This window comes from Malania oleifera, chromosome 3 (genome assembly GCF_029873635.1).
Source record: "Malania oleifera isolate guangnan ecotype guangnan chromosome 3, ASM2987363v1, whole genome shotgun sequence".
NCBI classification, from domain to species: domain Eukaryota; kingdom Viridiplantae; phylum Streptophyta; class Magnoliopsida; order Santalales; family Ximeniaceae; genus Malania; species Malania oleifera.
The window spans coordinates 75,291,072-75,318,671 of NC_080419.1; the positions used below are offsets into that span (position 1 = coordinate 75,291,072).

The window sequence follows — 27,600 nt, forward strand, 5'->3', positions numbered from 1 at the left end:
GTTGTGTCAATCTTACCTCTAGTAAATCCATTTCCTAGTAGAAAATCGCTTAGCCTTTCATACCAAGTTCTAGCAGCTTGCTTCAAACCGTACAAGGTTTTTGTTAGTCTATAAACATGATTTGGATACTTATGGTTTTCAAAACCTGGGGGTTGTTCTACATAAACTTCTTTACTTATGTAGCCATTTAAAAATGCGCTTTTGACACCCATTTGATATAACTTGAAATCCTTAAAAGTAGCATAGGCTAAGAGATTCAAATGGCTTCCATTCTAGCTACAGGTGCAAAGGTTTCTTCAAAGTCAATTCCTTCTTCTTAATTATATCCTTGAGCTACTAGTCTTGCCTTATTTCTAACCACTATCCCATGTTCATCTTTCTTGTTCTTAAATATCCATTTTGTTCCGATAATTGACTTATCCTCGCGTCTAGGAACTAATGTCCAGACTTTATTTCTCTCAAACTGATTTAACTCTTCTTGCATGGACATCACCCAAGATTCATCCTCTATTGCATCACTCACATTCTTAGATTCTTCTTGAGATAGGAATGCAAAATGACTAACCTTATTTCTAAGTAAGGATTGAGTGGTTACTCTAGGTGATGGTTTGCCTATGATTTGATCTATGGGGTGATTCTTTATGTAATTCCATTCTTTAGGTGGTTCATTAACCTCATTTTCAACTTGATTATCTTCAGAAGATGTTTCTTTAATTTCATTTCTCTTATTTAAATTATCTTCAATGGATAATTTTTCAATTCCATTATTTATCTCAATTTCATCATCATCAGTCTTTTTGGAGAAAGGATTTGACTCATCGAATACTACATGGATAGATTCTACAATAGTTAAAGTTCGTTTATTATATATCCTGTAGGCTTTACTATCTAAGGCATATCCTAGAAAAATGCTTTCATCAGATTTCACATCAAACTTTCCTAAATGTTCATTGTTTTTTAGTACAAGACATTTGCAGGCAAAAACATGAAAATACGATATATTTGGTCTATGGCCATTCCACAATTCATATGGAGTTTTATTTAAGGATGGTCTAATTAAAACTCTATTTAGAGCATAGCAGGCGGTATTCACTGCTTCAGCCCAGAAGTACTTAGGTAGTTTATGTTCGTTAAGCATAGTTCTGGTTATTTCTTGTATAGACCTATTCTTTCTTTCAACTACTCCATTCTGTTGTGGTGTTCTAGGAGCCGAAAAATTATGAGCTATTCCTAATGAATTGTAGTAGTCTTCCATGCCTTGATTTTTAAATTCTCTACCCCTATCACTTCGAATTTTTAGTGATAGTATATCCCTTTTCATTTTGGATTTTCTTGCACAGGTTTATGAATTGTTCACACGCTTCATCTTTGTGATCAGAATAATACCCATGTATATCTTGAATAATCATCAACTATAACGAATGCGTATGATTTTCCTCCTAAACTTTTAATTGGGTTTGGACCAAATAGATCTTAGTGTAGCAACTGGAGTGGCCTAGTAGTGGAAATTACTTTCTTCTTCTTAAAATTAGATCTTGCTTGTTTTCCTAGTTGACAAGCATCACAGATTTTATCTTTGACGAATTTTGTCTTCGGCAATCCCTTAACTAAGTCTCCCTTAACTAGTTTAGATATTAAGTCCATGTTTGTGCATCTTAGTCTCCTATGCCAAATCCAACTAATTTTACTCATAGCAGAGAAACATGTTACACTTTGTGAGGTTAAGTTATCAAAACTGGTGGTGTATACGTTTTCATGATGCTCAGCAGTGAATAGTATCTTATTATCAGTTTTATGTTCAACAATGCACTTATTATGTTCAAAAGACACTTTGTAACCTTTATCACACAGTTGGCTTATACTCAATAAGTTATGCTTTAAACCATCAAACAGTAAAACATCATCTATAATTAGTGATGAATACTTTACCTACACCTGTGATCCTTCCCTTAGTATTATCCCCAAAAGTGACAAATCCTTCGTCCTTGGGTGTGATGGATGTGAACTTAGCTTTATCCTTGGTCATGTTACGTGAACATCCGTTGCCCATATACCATCTGTCTTTTGAGAAGGAGGATCTTAAGTATATCTATAAGACATAATTAGATAACTACTTTTGGTATCCAGATTTTCTTGGGTCCATGGGGGTTAGCACTTGATTCTCCTTTGACTTTCCTGACTTTCTTAATTTTGACATCTTTGTTTTTAAAAGGACAGTCAAACTTAATGTGACCCAACCTCTTACATTTAAAACATGTAACATTTTTATAAGAGTCTTTAGCTGGAACATAAGTTGTTGACTCTCTTACGAAATATCCCATGTAAAGATGTCTCTATTCTATGTTATCCTTTCCATTATAACCAAGACCTTCCTTTTCTAGGGAGTTTCTTTGAATTCCAAAGAGTTTTTCAAAATTAGTTTGTCCTTCTGTAAACTTACCAATAATCTTATATTTATCTTTCAAAATCTTTTCTAACTCTTCAATTTTCAATTCCTTGTCTTTTATGAGGGATGCATGAGATTCATCTTGACCTTCTACTAACCTTGAAAGTTCTTTAACTTTACTTTTCAAATCAGAAATTTTCTTAGTTTTCTTCTCAAGCATTTTAATAGTGTACAAATATTCTTGTTTCAATTCATTATATGAAAGAATGTCATTCTCATTTTCAGAATCACTGGAATAATAAGAAGATGAGAATGATGATTGTACCTCAAGGTCATCATGTGTCATTAGACACAGATTTGCAATCTCATCATCATTGGATTCAGATTCTAAACTACTTGTGTTGTGCGTATCCCAACCGACTTTTAGCGCTTTCTTCTTTTTCTTGAATGCTTTCATTAGTTTGGGACACTCAGGCTTGATGTGTCCAACCTCTCTGCAGTTGTAGCAAGTTGGTGGATCTTCCTTCTTTTTCTTCATGCTTGACCCTCCTCTTTCTGTTTTTGAGTTCCGGAAATTTCTGTTGAACTTCTTATTCTTCTTCAAGAACTTCCCGAACTTCTTTGTTAGCAAGGTTATGTCGTCTTCTGTATCAAAATCACTTCTTTCACTAGAGTTGTTTGACGGTGCCTTAAGCGTGGTAATTTTCTTTGCCTTATTCTGCTCACTTTTCCTCTCATTTATGGCTAGCTCATAGGTGATGAGCGATCCAATTAGTTCATCCACAGACATCTCCTTTAGATTTCCTCCTTCAGCTATTGCAGTAGCTTTAGCTTCCCATACTGGAGGCAGTCCCCTAACAACTCATAAGTAAGGTAAGATTTTCCAAGGGTATTTAAAGAGTTCGTGATGTGTGTGAATCTAGTATACATGGATTGAATAGATTCATCAGCAGTCATTTTAAATGCCTCGTATTCACTAGTGAACATGTCTATCCTACTATCTTTTACTTCCTTAGTACCTTCATATGTGACCTCTAATTTTTTCCCAAATTTCTTTAGCAGAGTTACAAGCCATCACCCTATTAAATTCATTTACATCTAGTGCACAGAAAAGTAAGTCAATTGCAGTAGCATTTATTTGTATAGATTTTCAGTCTTCCTCTGTATACTCATCTTCAGTTTTAGGTACATTGACCTTATCAATTACTTCCATAGGAACATGATTTCCCTTAGTAACTATTTTCCACGCTTTCCAATCTACATTTAACAGGTATATACTCATCCTACATTTCCAGTAAGTGTAATTTACACCACAGAAAATTGGTGGTCTAGTGGACGAGTGTCTCTCACCGAATGGAGTTACACCGATGTGTGTCATGTGATCGTTTTACAAAAATAATGATTAAGTCTATGTAAACCCGCTCTGATACCAAATGTGAATTATGGTGTTATCCCAAGAGGGGGGTGAATTGGGTATTCTAAAAAATTAGATCCTTTAGGTTCTAATTTTGTAAACGATAATTTTAAACTTGCAAGTTCCCAATTACTATTTCAATCAATTTAATTAATCAACCCAATGCGTAGTTTTAAGTGTCTTTATCAAGCATACAATGTTACCCAATTATTCAGGCATACACCAATTGATCAACACATTCGCAATATGATTACGCGGAATTTAAATAGAGATAAGGGTAAGAGAGATGCAAGCTCGATTTCACGAGGTTCGGGCTACCCCAACCTACCTCCTCGCCTTGAGTAACCCACTCAAGGATTCCACTAAATAATCCGCTCCTTTAACTGGGACGGAGCTTCCCTTACAATCCGCTACTTACAAGAGGTACAACTTCCTCCTAGCCCACTACTTACAAGAGATACAGCTTTCTCCTCACACCCGGTTCACACCCCGAACCATGATTACAATATAAATAACAATTTCTGCAAAAACCCAAATGCTTCTACACAAGCTAGTGAGTACAATAAAACCTAACACATGCTTATGTGATAACAATCTGAAGCTCAATATGTATTTAACGATGTAATCGTTATAAGTATGATATGCATAAAATATTTCCCTTTAATCAATATCTCCAAAAACAACTTGATTTGTTACCCAATAGGAGCTTTGGAGTACTTAGGATTATTTTCAAAACGCTTTATGCAAGTATACCAAAATAAATTCTTGAAAATGATACAGATCTAGGTTCTTGCTAGCGAATAACTCGTAAGATTAAATCTTTGAATAAAAGTGACTTTGAGTATATCAAAGATTTACAGACATGTATTATTTTAGATACCTTTTTGCACCGATAAGATAGATCTCCTTGAATATAATTATACTTTTGAAAATCACAGGGATTCGATCTTTAGACTACTATTCCAAAAAGATCTTCCAAATAAATAGCTATGGAAAATTTGTTTCTTGCTCCCCAAAAAAAATTTTAGCCAATCAAATAATGGAGTGAACAAAGTGTATTAGAAAATTGAAAGATCAATAAACAATTATTCCAAACCTCAAGATCAAACCAGATTTAGCAGAAGTTGTGCGTGTATTTGTTTGGATCTTGAATATGCGAATGCCCAGACAACGATTCTTGCAATATGTTCAACACTCTCTAGAGATAGGCCAAGAATGATCTGAAAGTGTGCAAAGCTCTCAAGAGATGGGCAAAGAACTAGTACTCTAGGGTTTAGAAGATATATTTATAAGTGTTCTCGGCCCTAGGACGAATACCGGCCGTTGAACTAAGATTTTTCATTCGTGTACGCGTTGAAACGTAAGTTAGCGACCCGATCTTCGTGAACGAATGGGTACGTTCGTCGACGAGTGTACAACACTCATTCGTCGACGAGGCTATGAGTTCGTTGGCAAGAGCCCTGCCTGAAATTTTAGTGCTCTTGGTATTTTCTCGTCGACAAGACAATGTGTTCGTCGCCGAGTGGTCTTCATAAGTTCGTCGACAAGACCAAGGGGTTCGTCAACGAGGCCTCTAATAATTTGCCTCGAAAATTCATTTCAACTTAGAACTATTTCAAATAAATATTTCATGAGATGTTTGAGTCCTAAGGTCAGTCTAAGATGTAATTGAGCTTCAAAATATATCATATGACAAATCTAGATACCAATTCCCATTGAAGTCTTCAACTAGAAGTTTGTTCCTTCATCCTTCTTCGCTTTTAGTTCCATGAATTGTTTCAGGTGTATATGCTTTACTCCTCGTGGCTTCCATGACTCATTCATCTTTCATGCATGCTAAATAATATTTCTGCCCATAATCTCAATGCACAAATCAAATACCAAGTGATTTGTCATTATCAAAATAGGATTGGACTCATAGAGTCAACATATTGTTTAATAAATATGTTATTTATAAAATTTATAAATTAAACAATTTACTCTGTATTATGTGCTTGCAATTGCACACAGCACATGACAATTTACACTATTAATCAAAACCCATATTTCTGCACTCACATATTGACGCAAAGAGGCCCCCCTTAGCAGTGGAGAGATTTTAGAACTTCTTTGTAATTTTACAGGGAGACGATTCATGGCTCTTATTTTCTGTTTTCCACACCAAGTTGTGTAATTGTATGATGAAACTTGATGCTTAAACATCATGGCTCTTGTTTTCTGTGTTCCACACCATGAAAAGGTCAAATTGGCATGTGTAACTGTAATCTCCTAATTTGTATTATGGTCTGCTTTTCTTGCTATGATTCTGCAGCTTATGAGAAACCCTTCTACACCTCAACGCTTCTGGTTGCCTCTTCTATATGATTCGGTGAGCTTTTTTTCTCATAATGCTTCTCTTAGTTCTCAAAGATATTGAGTTTGGCTTCTTGTGGCTTCCAACGGCAAGTTGTGTAATTGTATGATGAAACTTGATGCTTAAAATTTGGCTACTTACTGTGCTAAGAACCTTCATGCAATTACTAGACTACATTTTTTCCCTTTGTGGTATTAGAATACGAAAACTGGTTCTTTAAAAAATGCTGTTGTTCTCTCACCCAAGGTTTTGGTTTTCTTTTTTTTTTTTTTGACATTTTCTGTTGATTTTTATGTTGGTGTGCAGTTGAAGCTACTTAATTGGTGGGAACGTCCTCTACTGAATGTCTCTCAGACAAACGTCCTGTTGAATAAACTGCAAGAGTTGTCCATGGCAAGGCTGCGACCAGATTTCATTGAAACTGACTTGCCGCCACAGGCCTTAAGCTCCGTAAGGCTCGCCCTTGCTACAAATCTAGGGCGTGCTATCCTCGAAGAATGAGGGTCTGCTTTCCTCTATGGACACCTCTATCAATACAAGCCTGATGCCTTTAACTTCCACTTTGTCAAAGCCTCAATTTTTTTCCTTCTCATTTGCCATGTCTCACTCCTGTTAAAAATTGTTTTCATATCCATGTGAAATCACTTCATCATGCGAGTATACCCAACATTTTGCCAAAAAACTACAAGCTGGAATTATCACTAACTTTTTTCCCCTAACATAAATGCTTTGAGCACCTGTTTGTATTGAGTGATGTGGCACAGTAATTATCACTGAATGAAACAAAGGTGCTACTGTGGGAGAGAAGTAGCCCCCAATTATGCCTGTACTGGTTGTATTCTTGTTCATGGGACAATGATCGTGTTCTGAAAGTGGTGCAGAATTACATGTGGACGTTGACAGACAAGCGGCCAGTGGAGGACTAATGTACCAAATGTCTCTGCAGGTCGTCGTGAAGAATGTAAGCTATGTATGCCTTCTATGCATATTCCTTCAGAATCGTCATTGGTGCTGCTGTCCAACTGTGTTGTCTGTGAGATGGCAATGGTGCCATGTGCGCACGTCTTGGAAGCACATCATCCTTCTGCTTCACCTCTCCATTCAGCCTGATGCTAATTGCAGTTGTGTGAAACCAATGTTAGATAGGAGGTTGCGTATGTCATGGGACATGGAATTATTGGTAATGTGTGCACTTTGCTTTAACAGGCTTGTAAAAATTCGGTGTGGAAGCTATAATAATTATACAGGTCAATTTTGTTGAGGTCTGTTGAAATTGTTATAGAACTTATTTTTTTATTTTACCTTTTCTCCAAATTTGTCTTCTTGTTTTTTCGTGTGAAGAAAATTGAGAAACATAAAAGGGGGTTAGGTGAAATTCTTTTTTGTTTTAAAAGAAACTTCTTATTGTTTGGCAGGGTAAGAAAAACTACAACAGAATGAAAAAAGAAATTTAGTTCAACAGAATCTTCTCATCCCTTCCAAGCCATCTTCAAAAATTTAGCTCCCCTTTTTATTAAATCATTGGAAAAGAGTCAGCTTTCTGTTTCCTTGGGGTGCTTACAAAGATGGCAAGGAGCCAGGTGAAAAACTGAACCAAATTGCAAAATTGAACCTCAAACGAGAAAATTGTTTAATTAATTGGTTCAACCCATTTAATAACAATTAATCAAATCAAATTGATATACTAAAAATATACATATAATGCATATCATATATATACCATTATATAAATTTTTAATAATTAAAATTTTTTTAAAAAAAAATTGTAATAATATAATATTCATGCTTAAATTTTTATTTTAAGCACTTTAAATTTAGATGATTATTATGAAAGAAAAAATATAATTGTGACATTTTAAATTATATTTAACAATTCAATTTGATTGTCATTAAATATTAGGTTAAAACCATTTTAAACCATAATTTCAGTAAGTTCGATTAGGGAGTAACCCAACCATGCCCAGGAGCCCCTAAAATTTTGACTAGAGCCACCCATGCTATGGTGCAGGCTTTCAACAAAAACCATGATTTAAATCACCAAATGAGTAGCCACAATCTTGTACAGGAACAAAAGAGAACACAATCCACACCACATCCATAAAAGAATAATAATATATAACAATAATAAAACAGAACCCCACAAGGTCCAACAAATGCTGCTAGAAGCAGAATACAAAATACATTGGGAAAAAAAAAAATATTTGAACATGACCTAATAATCTCTAGATGATGAATAGTAAAGAATCTCAAGCTGCATTTCCACAAGCAAACCTTCGGGAGTATGTGCAATTTTTCAATTCTGGATCTCTGGAAATATACCAGATCACTTTCATAATGACTATACAAGGATGGTCATGAATCCAACAGGCAACTTATGCTTGCCCAAAGCCCAAGCATGACAGACGTAATAAATCTAATCCAGGGGTAACATACTAAATACAAGATGAACTGCAAGAACGTCCTGCCAATCTTACCAGAACCTTTTTCCCGTTTGCCATAACCATTTCTCAAACTGATGTTACAGTTTCTTGGGCAAATTATAGGTCTTTTTTAGGAACTTTGAAGCTGTTTCATCATTACGGTAACACAAAACACGGAGAAGTGTGTTTGGTTCAGTGGGGTTCCACTGGCCTGAAGTGGGAGGCAAAGGAAGCCTGGATTTGGCCGAAGAACCATAGGCTTCCAAAGTCAGACGTCTGAATCGCTCAATGAGACTCTCTGTATCAGTACGGAGAAGGGGGAGGACACCTCTCACTGCAGTGGAAAACTTATCTATCACTTCAATAGGCAACCCATCCCCATTGGCCCAAAATAAATCTTTCAAAGATTTGAAATCGTCCTCTATTATTTGAAAGTCCTGCCTGGAAAAAACACGAGACGGACCTCCTGCTAGCAAAACCAACAAGAACCCATCAAAGGAAGCTTTCATAATGTCAGTAATAACCCTAGTACGAACTCTTTCATGTACAATATCTGAAACAATCATCAAGTTTTGCTCAAGCTCCTGAAGTAGAGGTTCAATTCTAGAAGATGATGGCTCCCCAACATATAAACCATCCCACAGTGCATGACTTAAATCACGGAATATGATCTTGTAAGCCACTGCCTCGCATAGTTGTTGGATTGCTTCCAGAGAAGCAGTAGCTGAGAGCTCAAACTTTTTCCCCAACCCATTTGAAATGTCTTCTGCTTCAGCAAATTCTGAGTTCCTTAGAAGAGTGATTATCCTCTTCTCCAAAACTTCCAGCTCCATTCGAATTCGTTGCAAAGTACTAATACGAACACATAGCTGTGCTATCCCAAAAGAACTATCCCCATTCATTGTAGCAACCTGAGCATTCCTCCTCTGAGAATTCTGTGGCTTCTCTTTCTTCTTCCACACACCATGAAACTTTGATCCTGTCGTACACCTGGTTAGTGCTGGCATAGTGGGGACAAAAGCATTCCGTGTCCCTGCATATCAAATTCATGGGCAATGATAATCAAAATTAAAAGCCTAAGAACTACAAAAAGATTCTTGTGAGCTTCGCAAGCATTTACCACAGCCAGATTTTGCCTTGGTCATATAATATTGAAGACACTTGTCAAGGCCAGCCACCAAGTCAGGAAGTAATGCTGGATGCATTGGTATTGGTAGCTGAAAGAATGCATCCAATGTTTCATCTATTATTCGCAACGTTTCGACAGCAGAGGGAGCAAATCCCTCTTTATTGACCCGTGGATTCCATACCTATAAGTGTCCAGTACATGAGAATAATTCAAGGAAAAATATGATAATGGAATTATAGAGAGAAAATATTAGATATGTAGATTCAAGAGTGCAGCAGGAAATATAAAGAGAGGGTATATGTCACTCCTACGGCCATAATTAGGGTTAAGTATACAAGCATTTTATTTCGTATTACAGAACTTGTAGTTGAAGGTACTTCTAACTCAGAGTCAGTCAGATTGTTCTATTTCAACCTACCAAAATTCCTAGCAGCAACTCACCAGCCAAAAGCATCCAACAACAATAATCAAGACATTAGATTGTATACAAGCAATATAGTTTAGTGCATCTCATCCCTACAATTCTTGCAAAATCAATAAAACAAAAAAACAAAAACAAAAAAAAAAAGTACTGCTAAAGATGAATAAGATAATTATTTATATGGTCCTTTGGGCACAGAAAATAGTTACTCTAGGTGCAAGTTAGCAGGCTTGATCTAACCAAGCATGGCTTCTTGATTCTTGATGAGTTCTTGCTTTTCTCCTTTCACTGATTCTGTGTTCTTTCATCAATTTCTAATCGAATATCAGTAATCTTAGCTTGATTTCTACATTTTCCCAATCTTAATTTCTACTGGGGATCAGGACTTGGAATCGAAGAATCCTTTGGGTTTCAATTCAGCGCTGCATTATTTCCAATACATATGCTTACTCACAATGATCAGAGGGATAAAAAAAATTAATTCTTCCGAATTCTGTTAGCAATCTGTCATTGCTGGTGATCTATTCCTTTGAATGCTGCATGTTTGCATTCAAGCTACAGTCCAGTGAATAATTCTGTATCTATTTTGGATTGGAAGAATGTATTCAGAAATCCTGGTGCCAAAGAAACTGATTTATGCTATTTCAACCTTAACGAGGAAAGGTTCTAGTGAATTGTCCAGAAAATGTATTTCATGCAGGTGCTGCAAAGTGGGAGAATTCTGTATTTGGTCAGTTCCTTAGGGACGCTCCTCCCTTTTCCTAAGCAAAGAATATTGTTAATAAAATATGAAAAAAAAAAAAAAATCTCTGGATTTTTACACTCAATAATGGATCCTACATTTTCAAATTCAAGAATCTAGTGCTAGAGACTGGGTTCTTCAAATGGACCAGTACGTATTGGTAGTTCCTAAGGTTTCTTCAATTATCAAGACCTAGTTTAGAACAGCTAAAGCCTTCTCTGAAGCAATTACCGTTTGTGTAAAATTTCATAACATTCATTTTTAGACTAGACTGAGATGGGACTCGGTAACGTTGTTACTGCCATTGATCTTTACAACTTCCAAGAACCCGAGAAATGAGAAATCCTTTTTACATGAATCTGTTGAAATTGATGCTTACGCAGACTTGCCTACATCTTTTGAGCTCAAGGGGGTTTAGTTCATGGCCTCTTTCAACATTCCCAGGAATGTGATATCCATGTGATGCGGACCGATTGGCAACAGAGAATCAGCAAGAAAATAATAAAAATTAGGAGAAACCCAAGAATAGGTGGAAAATAGAGGGAAAATTAAAGCAAGACTCAGTTTAGTGCATAATTCGCAATATTCACATCTGCCTCTAATGGCCATAAATAAACCCTTTTATATAGGTTTTATCTCAATCAAGGTCTTAAAATTTGATTTTCAAATTTCGAAGCTCCAAAAGTATGGAAATTTTGATTTCGATGTCAACTTCAATTCCAATTTGAAAAAACAGCGGAAATCAGTAGTCAAGCACAGAATTCTTTCATGTAACTTTAGAAGTTATTAGACATAATAATGCAAGTTTTAGAACTAATATATTACAAGTTAAATACATCTATGTTGCGTATGAGGTGGAAAAGTTGTAATATAATGTGTATCAAACATATTTGTAAGATAATGTGTTAAACATATTCAATTAATACAAATGAAATTCATATATCATTTAAAATTTATTTACTATACAAATAATGATAATTTAGACATGAATGGTATAATAAAATGTGTTGCAAGTTTACATTAACTTAAATAATATTTACTATATAAGTAACGACAATTTCGACATGAATGGTTAAATAAAATGTTGTTGTAAGTTTATCTTTTCATATAATTTCAAGAGTTGTAATAATCTTTTGTTTCATTAAAAAAGAATAAAATAAATTGAGAGAGAAATTTCACTTCACTTTTAAATCTCTCGTCTGAATTTCGAGCAAATTTCATTTTATAGTTAAAATTTTGAGATTTCAAAAAATTTCGGATGATTCGTTGAAATTTTCAACGAAAATTATGTAAGATGGAAATTGACAGCCATTTCGATTTCGAGGGTGACAAAAACTGGAAATTTCAATGGAAATTTTGACAATTTCGTGGAAACTTGAGACCATGATCCCAATACCAAATGAGGAAACAATCTCTGGGCAATAATATCAGATCCCATAAGAAGCAATCACTATGAAATAATGTCAAATTCTTAAAACTAAAAGCAGAACATAATTGTAAAATCCCTCAAGCATAAAGGTCCTAGTTAATCTACGAGATTATTAACTTAACTCCCAACAATAAAAATGCAGCGAAAATAGGAAAAATTTTGAAAAATAATGAATCACGAGATTGCCAAAAAAAATTTTAAATGCCAAAAATAATGAATTTGGGTCACAGACCTTGAAGCTCATACTGCATCAATCTCCCCCAGTCAGTAAAAATTCAACCTCAAATTCAACACATTTGAAGGATGAAGAACTGACGAACCAAACAAACATGATCTGCAGGCTTCAAAAGTAAATATGAATGCAACTGGGCAGAGGCATTGAAGATAAACTGACCAAGAAATGATAAATTGCAGATGCGCAATCTCACTTTCTTTAGCCTTGAACTTGACAGGGTTATCTTCCACAGAGATTTATTTTTTCCTCATGTTCCTTTGTGGAGTCTTTGGGCTTAGATGTCAACTTGGGCACATCCCTTGTTCCCTCAGATCCTGCTGCAAATACAATTGGTCACAGCTCAGGTTTCAACACAGACGCACTATATACATCCAAAGACCTATCCTTCTCTTCTACAATGGTAAAATCATTTGACAATGACCTATTATATATATCCACAGATCTCTCCTTCTCTTCTACGACAGTAAACTTGTTTCAACCATGCTTTTCATTGTTTACTTGGTTTATAGGAGAGTGGGGCTAGTCATCTAGATAGGTTCTTGTGTTGTAGCAAATGTGGAAGAGGTCTCTCCTACTCTTTTCATAGGAGGTCCTTGAAAGGCCGGTCTCAGATTTTTTCTCATTTTAGAATCCTCTGATCACTTCGAAAATAAGTGGCTTACTCATCCCTTTTTTACTTCCTTCAGTTCATAAAGCTCTGAGGAACTATTCTTGTGGAGGATGGGATGGTTTTAGGTCCATCAAGAAGTTCAAGCATCTTAAGGTAGCATTGAAGAATTGGATTGTGGAGGTTTTTGGTGTTATTGTCCCCCAATGATTGAAGTCCTCCGACTGCAAAAATTCCGCAAAGGCTGCATTGAAAGGAATGGTACACAAATAGAAGCCCCCCACCTTTTCTTTGCTGATGACACAATTGTCTGCAAAGCAGATCCAAAAAAAAAAGAAATATCAATGTCAGGTGCATCTTTCTTAGCTTTGAAGCAGTCTCCGGACTGAAAGACAACTAGGGAAAATGTGAAAATATTCCTATGGGAAAAAGTGAGATTATTCTCACAAAATGTAGCACTGCAGAGGCTCTTGTAGTGGGCGTTTTTGGGCTGCAACTTGGGGGATTTTCCTCTAACCTACCTTAATCTCCTTCTCATTGAAAGATTTGAGAAGAGGCATGCTAGCTGCAAAAGAATTATCTTTCAATTGGAAGACCTGCGCTCATCAAGATCAACCTCTCAAACCTTCCAGTCTATTATATTTCTTCTTCTCCATCCCTTGCTCAGTTGCCAAAAGATTGAAGGGCATTAAAAAAAGATTCCTCTATGGAAGCATGAGGGAGGATTTCAAATACCACCTTGCCAAATGGGTGGTCATTAAGCAACATATTCATGGCGGAGGCTTACTGCTAAAATCCCTCTCTATTTTCAACAAAGCCCTTCTAATGGCTTTGGAGGTTCATGAAGGAGGACCACTTTTTCAAGAAAATCACTAGATGCAGGGGCAGCATCAAGGATCTGCAGCCATGGAAGAGATTGGAAGAAATTGAAGGGAAGACAAAGAGGGAAGAAATGAGAGGAGATATAAGGGGCGTATCATGTCCACTTCAATTCAATTTCAACATCAATTGCCTACAACATGGCTTTCACAAGCTATTTATAAGAAAGCCTCTTCACATGAAATTACAGATAACCCCTAAAAAACTACATTACATTACAAACATATCCCTCGAATACAAAAATCCTACAAACAAGCCCCCGATATACATAATCCTAATATAAGCAAATAAACACAAATATAACTAATCACATTGGAGTTTAGGACCCAATAAACCATTGACCTTATTCTTCGACATAGGCCTCCAAATTGGGTCGAAATGATCCATCTGAATACCCACTTCTCATCCTACATCAATTCCCTCCTTCTGAAAAGAACTCAACTCCATTGAGTTGGGAAAAATACCAAGGAGTCCATCAACATGAATAGAATCATCTCATTTCAAAACAATGGAACTGGCAGTACGCTTCAACTCAGTGAGTGGGAGAGCTCGAGATGGCATCAACTTATACTTTTCATCGTCAATGGAGAGCGAATAAGAATTCTCATATCCATCATGTTTCACCTTCCTATCAAATAACCATAGTCAACCCAAAAGGATACGGCAAATTTTGAGCAGAACGAACACATTACATTGTTTCCATAATGGAACCAATCTTAAAGGTAAGTAAGCAGTGATCATGGACCTTCAAGTTGTATTATTCACCCAAGTAATATTGTATGGTTCAGGATAAGGCTCAACTAACAATGTTTAACTTCTTCAACTCTTCTTTAGAAACTACATTTGTGCAACACCAAGATCAATAACCAATGTACAACAAAGCTGCTTTTGACAGATCACGATCACCTGAGAGTTTGAAAGATGTTGGTCCACCTCCAATCTTCTTTTTGTTCAACCATGTGGACGAGAGCATATGTCGAAGCACTAAACAAATTTTCACACTGCCATCATGACGCAGGGGCAGCATCAAGGTTCTGCAGCCATGGGAAAATTTAGAAGAAATAGAAGAGAGAAGGGAAAGGGAAAGGAGGAGAGAGGAGATACCAAGGGGGAACTCACATTCAATTCAACAATTCAAATTCATTAACTGCCTACATCATAGCTTTCACACACTATTTATAAGAAAGCCTCTAAACGCATGAAATTACACACATATCCTTAAAACTACATTGCATTACAAACAAATCCCTAGAATACACAATTACTACAAACAAGCCCCCAACATAAATAATCCTAATACAAGCAAACTACACACATACTTAAACAACTAACTAACTAAGCACATTTGGGTTTCGGACCATTCACCCTATTCTTGGGCATAGGCCTCCTAATTGGGTCAAAATGACCCATCCAAACAGCTGCTTCTCATCCTACGTCAATTCCCCCCTACATCGATTCCCTCCTTTTGAAAAGAACTCGACTCCATCAAGTTAGGGAAAGTACCAAGTAGTCCATCACCATGAAAAGAAAGAGGTCATCACGTTTCATAAGAAAGGGCCCAGCAGTGCGCTTCAACTTGGTGATGGGAAGAATTCGTGATGGCATCAACTTATAATTGTTGTCAATGAAGAGGAAATAAGAATTCTCATATCCGTCATGTTTCACCTTCCTATCAAATAACTATCGTCGGCCCAAAAGGATATGACAAATTTTGAGAGGAAGGAAATCACACTGTACTGTCTCCATAATGGAACCAATCTTGAAGGTAAGTAAGCAGCGATCATGGACCTTCAAGTTGGTATTATTCACCAAAGCAATTTTATATGGTTCAGGATGGGCTCAACTTAAAAAAATTAACTTCTTCACATCTTTTTCAGAAACAACATTTGTGCAACTACTAGGATCAATAACCAACTTAAAAAGCTATTTTGGGCGTATCACTTGAGTTTGAAAGATGTTTGCATTACAAACACATCCCTAGAATACACAATTGCTACAAACAAACCCCCAACATAAATAATCCTAATACAAGAAAACTACACACTCATACTTAAACAACTAACTAACTAAGCACATTTGTGTTTCGGACCCAATAAATCATTCACCCTATTCTTTGACATAGGCCTCCTAATTGGGTCGAAATGATCCATCAAAATAGCCGCTTCTTGTCCTACATCACATCGTCATTTGAGTCACTTGGGATTTTAGTTTCAGCTTCAACTATGTAAGTGCCATCATCCTTTTTTTTTTTTTGTAACAGCCATGAGTTGGTTAGGACATTGTGCAACTTGATGCCCAAAACCTCAACATTTAAACCATTTAGGTGATGGTTGGCTCTTAGAAGTTGTTTTGGAATGCTCGGGAGTCTGCCAAGGTGTATTAATCTAAACTCCTTTACCCAATTGCTCAACTATCTTCTCTCGTCTGAGTGGCAACCTGTACTACATCCCTAACGATGATGGCATGTAGCAAGTTTAGAGGCAATGGTTGGTGGCTTCAACCCTTTTCTGTATGAAGCTATCATGACATCCTCTTCCATTCTATGTTGGCACAAAAGTAGCCAAATGATAGAATCACACTAGTGTATTTTGTAATTCTTACTTCAAATCAAAGAGTTGGAGATGAACAGCTGCTGATAATTGAGAGGCACAAAATGCTCCTGCATGGCTCGCTTCATCTCATCCTTCTTGTAATCTCACCAAATCTCCTTCTTCTAAAGATCTCCTATTGTTAACTCATCAAATTTGAGAAGTTCCCTTCAATTTTTCTTCAACCAAGAGCAACTTTCTAGGCTCATTCATGTCATGCCACCGGAGATAGTACTTCAAGGAATACACCCAATCATCAAATTCATTAGGAGAACCATCACCATTAAAAAAATCTGAGACTTCTAGTTTAGTTCCCCCACAAATGATTATTTCAACCTTCACACAGCTCAAAAGTATGAGGGACAGCAGTTATTCCACCATCTTGTTTACTAGGAAATTCCATGGACCTTTTACCTAAGGCTGCAACTTCGGTTAGCTTATTCAAAGCATTGGTAATAGTCTCCAAGGCATTTTCCATGTTTTGTATACTACCAAATAACAATTCTACCTTCACAAACAACTCAACATTGGTCACCATGATGCAACTATAAATCACCAAGAATTCTTAATCGGCAAACAAGCCTCAATTGCACATGCAAACCACAAACTTCGCTCTCAATTATTTAAGAACAATTTTCAAGTCACCTTTAATCTTGAGTTTCGCATAGAAATATGATGAGAAAACTCACAGACGCAGAAATAGAACCTGATTTACAGATCTGGCAGCAACAATTTCTCACTTTTCATAGCAAATGATCATGCTTGCTTGCAAAATAGAAGATCCACAATCAAAATATCATGCTGCATAAGAAAATATCATGAAAGAAACACAAAATATTGCGGCTGAAGGCAATTTCTTGTAACACTAGCAGTTCCAGCCTGCAGGGGATTCCGGCAACTTTTCCCTTGCGCATCGCTGGTGCATGAGGCATGCGAGTTGCTGGAAGCAACTTTCCAGTGATGAATTTTGGAGTGAAGGGAGATCAAGAGTTAGGGAGTACAACGGTGTTGGTGGTGTGATGAGAAGTGTGGCCAGCACATGGGGCTTCACTGGTGGCCGGAAGGTGATGAAAATTTAAAGAAGAAGAAGAAGAAGAGTGAAAGGGAAAGATGGGGGGATTGAAATGGAAGAATGAGATTGTGGTGGGACTTTAATACTATGCAGAGGCAGCATCAAGGATCTGCAGCCATGGGCGAGATTAGAAGCAATTGAAAAGAAGAAAGGAAGAGAGAAGAGAGAAGAGAGAAGAGAGAAGAGAGAAGAGAGGAGATACAAGAGGGGAACTCATGTTCACTTCAATTCAAAGTCAACATCAACTGCCAACACATGGCTTTCATAAACTATTATAAGAAAGCCTCTTCACATGATATTACACATAAAACTCTAAACCTACATTACATTATAAAATATAAACAGACCCTAGAATACACAAATATTACAAACAAGCCCCCAACATACATAATCCTAAGACAAGAAAATAAACACACATAATTAAACAACTAACTAATCACATTTGGGCTTAGGACCCAATAAACCATTGACCCTATTCTTTGAAATAGGCCTCCAAACTAGGTTGAAACGATCCATCCAAATACCCACTTCTTGTCCTACATCATCATCGCTTCAAAATACGGTTTCATCATAATGTTTGTTGGCCCCCAAAAGAAGTCAGAGGATCCTTTTTTTTATGTAATAAAAAAAAAATCATTTCATTAAGAAACAAACAATAATACAAGCTTTGGAGTATCATATGTTGTTGGAGTTTGGAGATTTACCATGCTAGGCAGGAATATTTTTTCAAACTTATTAAATTTGATGCTTGAAATGGGGATTATGTTATCTTTTCGCACGACATCCAGTGCAGCACTTCTCCCCTTAGCACAAGGTTTCCTTCTATATTCAGCTTGGCTTGTGATGAAGAAGCTCCAATTAGTAATCCCCTCCAATTTTCAGCCAATGGGATTTCCTGTAACATTCCCTCTGTGAGGCATGCCCATGATAGGGAGTTTGATCACCTTGTGAATTTCTTTGGCAGCTTGTACGGAGCTCCATTTTGGAACATCCCAAATGAACGTAAGTGAACCATAGACAAAGACAGCTACTTACAGTCAGCTTTTATTACAGGAAATTCACTTCTCCAGTTCTGCAGCAGCCAATAGAAGCTTACAGTGGAAGTCTATTAAGAAAACGGCAGGCCCCACAAGGGCAGCTTTTTCTTCGTGTGGTTGGCAAGTTCTAAGAAGATTCTAGAAATAGATAACCTACAGAAAAAGGGGATTGCCTCTTGCCAACAGATGTTTTTCGAACATAGAAAATGCCAAGACAACTGAGCATATCCTCTTGCATTGCTTGTGGACCAGAAATCTTGTGGCAAATGAGCTTTTTAAAGATGCTAGGAGTTAGAAAATACCTTAAGTATTTAAGACTTCGAGAAGGCTTATGATAGGGTGAGGTGGAATCACCCCCCACCCCACCCCACCCTTTCCCACCCCAATTGAGGTTTAGATAGCAAGGGACCAAAGGGGTTTGGTTCAAGAAGGAGAGGTTGGTTTAAGCGTTGCCTTTCTGCTTCCTTCTTTTGTAGATGATTAATGGAAAACCTAAGACAGACTTGTCAAATTTTAAGGGTTGATAGAAGCTTTGTTATCTCCTTTTCTTCTTATCAAGGTTGTGCATCTCTTGAGTAGGATGATTAAGAGGCTTGTTGATAGAGGTTTTCTTCAGCGTATTGCAGTGGGGAGGGAGCACTGGTTGTTTGGCCTCGCAGTTTGCTGATCATACCATTTTTCATGTCTGGTTGATATGTCCTCTAATTTTATTTTTTTTTAATATGCTGGTGTTTGAGGCCCTTTGGGCGCTCAACCAATCCACCAAGATAATAAGGGTTGTCCCTCTATCATTTTCCACTTATTATCAACATTTAATCTCAATTGGAGAGTTACAGCCCCCAAGACTTAAACCGTGGTGTCCAACTTGGAAAACTTTGAGTTAACCAACTGACCTAGTATTGAGCTAAAGTTTAATCTGGGTAAGTTTGATCTACTGCTATTAATTTGAGTCTAGAGGTGACTGCCAGCTTTGCTTCTTTTACAGATTGTGGGATTATTCAGTGGCCTTTGACTTGTGCAAGAGTTGCTCAAGGTAGTAATCCTCACAGTGAGGTTTTACGGTCTGCTAAGGTTTCTGAATGCCTTGGTGGGTGGACAGGGACTCTTTTTCTTTGGGAAAACATAAAAACCTGAATTCAGACTTGTCTTTTTTCAATTCCCATTACTTTTCATCTTTGTTTAAGTTCCTATGTGGTTGTTGCCAAGTCAGGGAGGATTATGAAGGACTTTCTTTGCTCAGGTTTGCATGAGAGGAGGGATCATCTTGTGATTTGGGAGGTCATTCATAGACCTAAGAATGAGGAGGGCTTGGGTGTTGGTAATTTGGTGTCTAAAAGCACTACCTTGGTGGGTGGGTAAGCCCCTGTTTGAGAGCACTTAAAAAAAAAAAAAAAAAAAAAGCTTATAGACTATAGCACTTCTCATTTAAAATAAAAGCCCGTACAAAAAAGTGGTGTTTGGCTTACACAAAAATAAGTACTAATTGCAAAAAATACAGTTTTAAACCACTTCTTAAATAACTTGGAGAAGCAATCAAGAATGGCAATTAGGCAATTATAAGTGGTTACTGTAGAGAAGTGGTACAATTATGTACATAACATGATGACTTGCTGTGGCAATTGTAACTTTCAGAAACTCTCCTGCCCTCTCTCCCTCTGTCTTGAGTGGCCATGTGCAGGGTCATCCTCACACCCTTCCTCCTTTCCCGTCCACCCAAGCCCTCTCCTTCATAGTTACTGCATTACAGGATTTGGTGGTGTGCCATAGTGGTGCCCTCCTATGAAGTGACCATGCTGTTGTTGCTGCCACAACCACCTCCTCTACAGTCGGATGACCTTGCAATTTTGGAATTGGAAAGAAGAAGCAAGAACCAAAATTGCAATTTTGGATCTGCAATTTTAATTAACATTAAATTAAATTAAAATTGTTAATTTATTTTAATTAATAATTAACATAAATTAATAATCATATTTTATAAATATAAATTAGTAATACTGTTGCTATTTAGAAAAATAACAATCATATATTACCTTATTTAATAGAAAATATTATAATTGTTAATTGAAAATGTAACTAATATAGATATTAATTAAATTGAAAGTTATGTAATACTGTTGTTATTTTAGAAAAATAATAATCATATATTATCTTATGTAATAGAAAATATTATAATTGTTAATTGAAATTGTCATTAACATAGATATCAATTAAATTGTAAATTATAAAATACTAATAATGTTAATTAAAAATATTTATTAGAAAATAATCATATATTTCATGTATTATAATATAATATATTAATTATACGATGAAATATTATAATATTATTCATATGATAATAATATAGATTTATATGTCACTTGTGAGTATCCAAACATCGCTAAATTAATCAGCACTTATTTTTAAACACAACCAACACCACTTGAGACTTTTAGCACTTTTTCAGTCCAGCACTTCTTTAAGTAGTTTCAATTGATCCCTTAACTGGTTATAGCATTGTCCTTTGACAACTAATTCCCTTTCACATAAACTTGTCGATAGTAAATTTGGCTCGCAAGCGAACAGGTGGGATGCTAATATTGGAGCTAGAGTTTCCAACAAAAGCTTATGTCACAGGTAACTCCCCTTTCCTTTACATGCACTAAATATAAAGTGGGGAATGAATGATGATTTCAGTTTTGGGATGGCAATTGGCATTGGGATTTGTATCTTTTTCATAATTGATAACAATCTTGTTTCCTGGATTTTCATCTTTTAAGGAAACAAAATGATAAGGAGGCTAGGGAGCTTACTTTGCCTCTAAGTTTGTTGGAGTCCTTTCATTGTTCCTACAGCAAGGATATCTGGAGATTGGACAGTCTGGTCTTTTATCTTGTAATTTTTCTTATCCTTTCTTACTTGGTCTTTTCATTGTTTTCTTCTAGTTAATTGGCCATGGACAGATAAGATCACTACTTAAGGCCTTTGCGTGGATTTCCACCCTTAATAGAGCTAATATCAACAATTCGCAGAATATAAGACCCTCGTATGTGTCAATCTCCTGACGTTGATGTAATAATGTTATGCCAGCAGTGAGGTTCATGCTCATCTACTGCGCCTGGAATTTATGGAATAGATTTTTCAGATTATTGGGAGTGTTGTGATGCCATAATGCTCTATCTCCTGATCTTTGTGTGATGTGTTGTGCCGGCAGTGGGACTCATGCTCATCTATTTCTTCATTCCACTGCAGCCTGTAATTTATGGAACGGTTTTTTGGATTATTTGGAGTGTTGTGTCTGCCCTAGTTCTTTGGAGGCTTTTTAGCTGATTAATTTTAGAGATTTTGTAGGCATAAAGATGTGAAGCAATTATGGTGGTTTGCAGTTTTTGCTGCTTTTAAGTTTTTTAGATTCTTTCGTTAGAGAGAAACGCTGATATTTTTCATGAGCACACTTTGTCTCCTGATTTAGTTTGGTATAAGACTATCTAATTTCGCTTCGCTGTTGGCTTTTTCTCCAGGGTCTCAGGCTGTTTTGGACAGTGGACACATTAGTTTCTCTGTTCCTCCTCCTTGGCATGATTGGACGGCTTTCTTAGCTTGATTTTCTTTTTTTTTTCTTCTTTCTGCTTTATGTTGGGAGGATTTATTGTCCTCCTTGTATATCCTTTCTTTCATTAATGGAACTTTTTTTCTATCAAAAAAAAAAATTGAGTGTGCAAAAGAAATAAGCGAAGGCTCAAAAGAGAAATCTAGAGATTGAGAGGAAAACTTCAAAAGCCAATCCTAACACCTGAAAAAGAGTTGTGATCCTAAGCAGATTGAAAGCTGATGTAAGCAGCCAACACTACACATAAAAAAAAGGATATTGTTTAATTCACTTAGTTTGTACTCCCTGAGAAATTATGGATATTCCCAGGTGGTTAGGAAGAAAATTCAATTTTTAACGCATTATAAACCAGATTATGCGCTTGATTCCCTAGAATACCAAGAAATGACTTTTCTTCTTGCTCTGAATTTCTATAATGAAACCAACAAGGTTAATGAGAATTCCAACATTCACTGGTAGCAATGTCAACAACTTTAATTTTTATAACAAGACAAGACAGTAAACTTGAAACAAACAATGTAACAATTTGATGGTAGTGAATTTCAAGTGTAACTTCATCAGAATAATCAATGGATCCAAAAATGAATGCTCAGTGCATACCTCTTGTTGTATATTCCGGTCAACCCATTCCTTCAATCTATCTATTCTCATCTTGATCCATCCTTTCACCAAGTTAGCAATTGCGGCTTCAGCCTCGTAAGGTGGCATCTCTCGAATTATTGCCTTCCCACCATCCTCACTGTCCACTGAATCTTCAACAGCAATCTGCACAAGATCTTTCTCTAACTTATCAGCAGCTCTCAACACTTGTACAGCATCTGGGGTCAACTCCATGATGCCAGAAATGAATTGCTTTATCTCATTCCCGTAGCAAGCATGAAGGGTAGCTACAGCCACACCAGCAGAAAAAGGATGCCATCTCTTCAATATTGGACTGAATACCTCCTTCTCATTTGCTGCGAGCTCGCCAACGTCCTTTGCGAGGATGGCAAGCACGGGAAGGGAATTTGGCTGGTTTTTGGATGCCCTCCTGCTGGAGTCTGCCTTCTCCATTCTCTGTATTTTATCAGATCAAACAAATCAAAAGTCATAATTCCAACAGAAAAATTCAAGTGTTCAACTGCATGATCATGTAATTATGCACTTACAAAACTTGTAAAACACCAAGTTTGCATGAAGTATCCATGTCAAAGCCATCATGTCTAACAAATATGACAGGGGTTCAAATTAGGCTTGACTTAAAATAATGGCCTTACGCACATCAATATATTTTTTAGGGTCCACGAATTTTATAATCATGCCAATGGATTCAGTGCTCTAATTGTGCCCAACACTCTTGCCAAAAAATCCAGTCCAACACTATTAGCCATTTGGTCCAAACATTGCTTCATTTTATAGTTAAAAAAAACGTTAATTAAAACACTAATCTGGAGCAGTTTTCAGATCAAATGGCTTGCAACATCCAATAATTAGCCCCTGTTTGGAAGTACTTAAAAAAAAAGTGCTTATAGCATAAGCACTTTTACAAAAAAGTGGCGCTTCGCTTGCACTACAACAACCACTTATTGCAAAAATTGCTTTTCTAGAACTACCTTTTTAAGAACTATTTAAGTGAATTTTAAGAAGCAATCTAAGATAGCTTTTTGGCCACTTATAAGTGACACTACTCATTGGCAAGGTCAATTTTATAAATATAATAAAATTTAGTGGCTATTTTATAATTTAAAAAATACATTAGAAGATAATCATATATTATTTCATTATGTATTTTATAATATTAATATTAATGAAACATAATTCAATCTTGGAATGAAGAAGAAGAGCTATCTATTAATTTAAATTAATATTAAAAATTAAAAATACTAATTTAATTAATAATATTATTTTTACATAAATTAATATGATAATCATATGCTATAAATATAAATTAAAACAAAAGTAAAAATATTTAAATATTAATTAAAATAACAGTCAACACAATTATTAATTAAACTGTTAATTAAAAATTAATCATATATTACTTTATTATGCATTATAACCCAATAATTATTAATAAAATATAATTAAATTCTAGAATGAATAGAAGGAACCATCTTTAAATTTAAATTAACATTAAATAAACTAAAATTTTTAATTTAGTTATTAATATGAATTTTAACATAAATTAATGTGATAATCATGTCATAAATATACATTAATAACAAGATTATTGTTAATCAATAAATAATATTATATTATTTTAGTAAAATAAAAAATTTTAATTATAAAATTAATATAATAATTATTAAAAATTTAAATTATAAAAATATTTTTATTTTTATTTAAAATATATTTAAAAATACATATTAGTTATTACAATTCAATTATGGATAGAATAAGAACTATTTATTAATTTAAATTAACTTTAAATAAATTAAAATTTTAAATTTAATTAATAATATTATTTTTATCAGAATTTAATATGATAGTAATATTTTATAAATATAAATTAATAACAAGTTATTATTAATTAAAAATAATATTATATTAATTTTTAATAGTTCACATTTAAATTTTAATTATAAATAATTAAAATAATTATTAATGAAATCATTAATTAAAAAATATTAATATTTTTAATTTAAAATATGTTTAAAAATAATCATGCAGTACCCTATAATAAAGTAAGTATCCAAATACCACTTATTTTAAACACAACCAAATACCACTAAATAACTTTCAACACTTTTCCAGTTCAATACTTATTAAATTCAGCACATTTTTTTCTGAAAAACACTTCTGCATAAGTGTTTCCAAACGATCCCTTAATTATTCTCAAGCATGACAAGCAGTAGCATGTCTAATCTATGAGAGGTATTGTCAAAATGTGGACCTCCATAAAAAATTATAGAGAGGTATAGGTATGGAGTAATTCAAACACCCCCCAACATATACATTGCAATAGTTTTATTTGAAGGTCATTATTATTATTATGATGGAGGACGAAGAGGAGGACTAAATTTCATTAAATTATTATATCTCACTTTTAATGTTTTACTTCAAGAATATAATCTCTAAAAAATAAGATGCTGCATTAAAAAGATATTTAAAAAAATACTCCGTCCTTGAATTTGATAACAAGTTACTTGTTATGAAATAATTTAGGATGTTAACAGATAAACTATTCAATGCACCTTTTACGCGTCAAGATCACGGATGGTATGACTACAAAGTGGGAATACAAGTTGTGGTATAAGAGCATTTTTTAACTTTCAAAAACCCTAACACCTTCATCTCCCTATTTAAAAATTTAGCCCCATCTTCAAAGGGTCAAAGCCTCAAAATATATCAAGCCATACTTGTTCAACCAGGTATACAGATCACATTGAGACTGTTAGCCTTCAACTTATTAGGCCAACCACATTTTTCACCCCTCTCTCTCTCTCACACACACACACACACAAAATAGGTAGTCCAACAATAATATTGGTGTAGAAAGGCATATTTAAAGTTGCTAGAGCTAGAGAAAGAGAGTAAAGGCCTAGGTAATATCAAAAAATAAGGACAATAGTGTTTTAGTTAAAGAAGAAGATATTAAACAAAGACAACAAATTTATTTTAATAAGCTATTTAGTGAAAGCCGAGCAGGAGGCCTAAACTTAGAATTGACAAATGAGGAAAAGGCTAAAAGTTTGTGATTTGTGCTCAAAATTAGAGTCTAAGTCACATATGCGTTAAAGATGATTGAAAATAGAAAATCTGAAGGGCAAATGACATTCCAATTGAAGAATGGGAATGCTTAGGAGATAATAGAGTAATATGGTTAATTAGTTTATTCAACAAAATTCTAAGCACTAAATGCTAGGTAAGGAAAGACACTTTACTAAAAATATACAAAAATAAAGGATATATTCAAAACCATAATAATCATCCTAAAATTAACTTAAGAGTCATTCTAAAACTTAGGGGTAGGGTAATCTAACACCAATTAAAGGTTAGAAACCATGGCTGTAGAAAACCAATGTGGTTTTTTCAGTCGAGAGATCAACTTCAGAAACTATATATCTTTAAAGAAGATATAATGAAAAAGTTAGGGAAAAAGATGAGAGGCTTGCACGTGATTTTTATTGACCTAGAGAAATCGAAGAGAGGGTACCTAGGGAAGTTCTATTGTGGGTTCCAGGGAGGGGGGAACACGCAGTTCATGTATCAATGTCACTAAGGATATGTAGGAACGACTTATGTTGGGAGATAGAGACTTTCCAATTACACTAGGTGTACATCAAGGGTCTTCTTTGAGACCTTATCTTTTTACTTTAGCTATGGATAAACTCGTCAAGAATATCATGAAGTTCCACGTAGACAATAATTTCTTGAGTCTTGACTAATGAAATTAAAAGTGGAGCATGATCTAATCTAAATTAGAATTATGAAGAGAAGTTTTAAATATAGAGGATTTTAAGATAAGGAGAAGCAAGTTGTAATACACGATAGACAATTTTAGTCATTCTAGGAGTGATTGAGAAATATACGACACTTGATGCTCAAGCCTTAAGTATCATTAAATTTTGGTACCATGGAATTACTATGAAATTTTAAGGTGAAATTGAAGAAGATATAATACATAGAGTTAATGCAAGTTAGGTAAAAGATGTGCTTCAAACATCAAGTAGTTTCAGAAGGTGCTAATACTATTACATAAAGGTAATAATCAAATAAAACTATTGAATGAAAGTATTTGTGGTAAGGTAGGCACAAAACCTAGTAGACACAAAACCTATGGAAAATAAAATCAGGAAATGGAGGTTAAATTTAAAACTAAAGTAACGTTCACAACTGTCACAGGTGTTATCTAAGGGGTAACAGTTGCTGCATCCGTGAATTCATCTTTCGCATTAACAAACTTGTAGATAAATTCACATGTTTTGACCCCCAAACCTTAAATATTAATGTTTTAAATGAATTTCAATAAATTCAAATCAACCTACATGCAACATATACCGAAATTATTGAATGCTAATGTGGTTTTCAAGTTGCTATTGGTGAGAAAAGCCCTATATTGGTTACTTTTCCAAGCTACATTTGTAAGTAACATTCATATTTTATAAAATAAATGTTTAATTAATTTATACGCGGGAGCATTGCGCACCGGGCTGCCCCTTTTAATTAATTTATAAATGGAAAAAACAGAAAATTGAAAATAAAAATATCATAACAAAGAAAATAAATTTTTTAAAAAAATTTCAACACACTACATCACCAGATCCATGCTATACAAGCTCACATGAACTTCAAAGACACAAAATAAAGTCCCAAATTT

The 27,600-nt window shown here is 35.1% G+C and overlaps 2 protein-coding genes across 2 annotated transcripts in view; one reads left to right on the forward strand and one right to left on the reverse strand.

The window, feature by feature from the left end:
• Nucleotides 1-7,418, forward strand: part of LOC131151863 (nuclear pore complex protein NUP85) — an 80,714-nt gene extending 73,296 nt beyond the window's left edge. The window contains exons 17-18 of the mRNA XM_058103315.1: nt 6,112-6,168; nt 6,460-7,418. Of these exons, the coding sequence (XP_057959298.1) occupies nt 6,112-6,168; nt 6,460-6,654 (252 nt within the window). The 3' untranslated portion in view covers nt 6,655-7,418. The remainder of the gene's footprint in view (nt 1-6,111; nt 6,169-6,459) is intronic.
• Nucleotides 7,419-8,253: 835 nt separating this feature from the next.
• Nucleotides 8,254-27,600, reverse strand: part of LOC131151754 (protein unc-13 homolog) — a 36,005-nt gene continuing 16,658 nt past the window's right edge. Inside the window, exons 3-5 of the mRNA XM_058103154.1 lie at nt 22,902-23,357; nt 9,694-9,883; nt 8,254-9,606 (exon numbers count right to left, since the gene is read on the reverse strand). Of these exons, the coding sequence (XP_057959137.1) occupies nt 8,672-9,606; nt 9,694-9,883; nt 22,902-23,357 (1,581 nt within the window). The 3' untranslated portion in view covers nt 8,254-8,671. The remainder of the gene's footprint in view (nt 9,607-9,693; nt 9,884-22,901; nt 23,358-27,600) is intronic.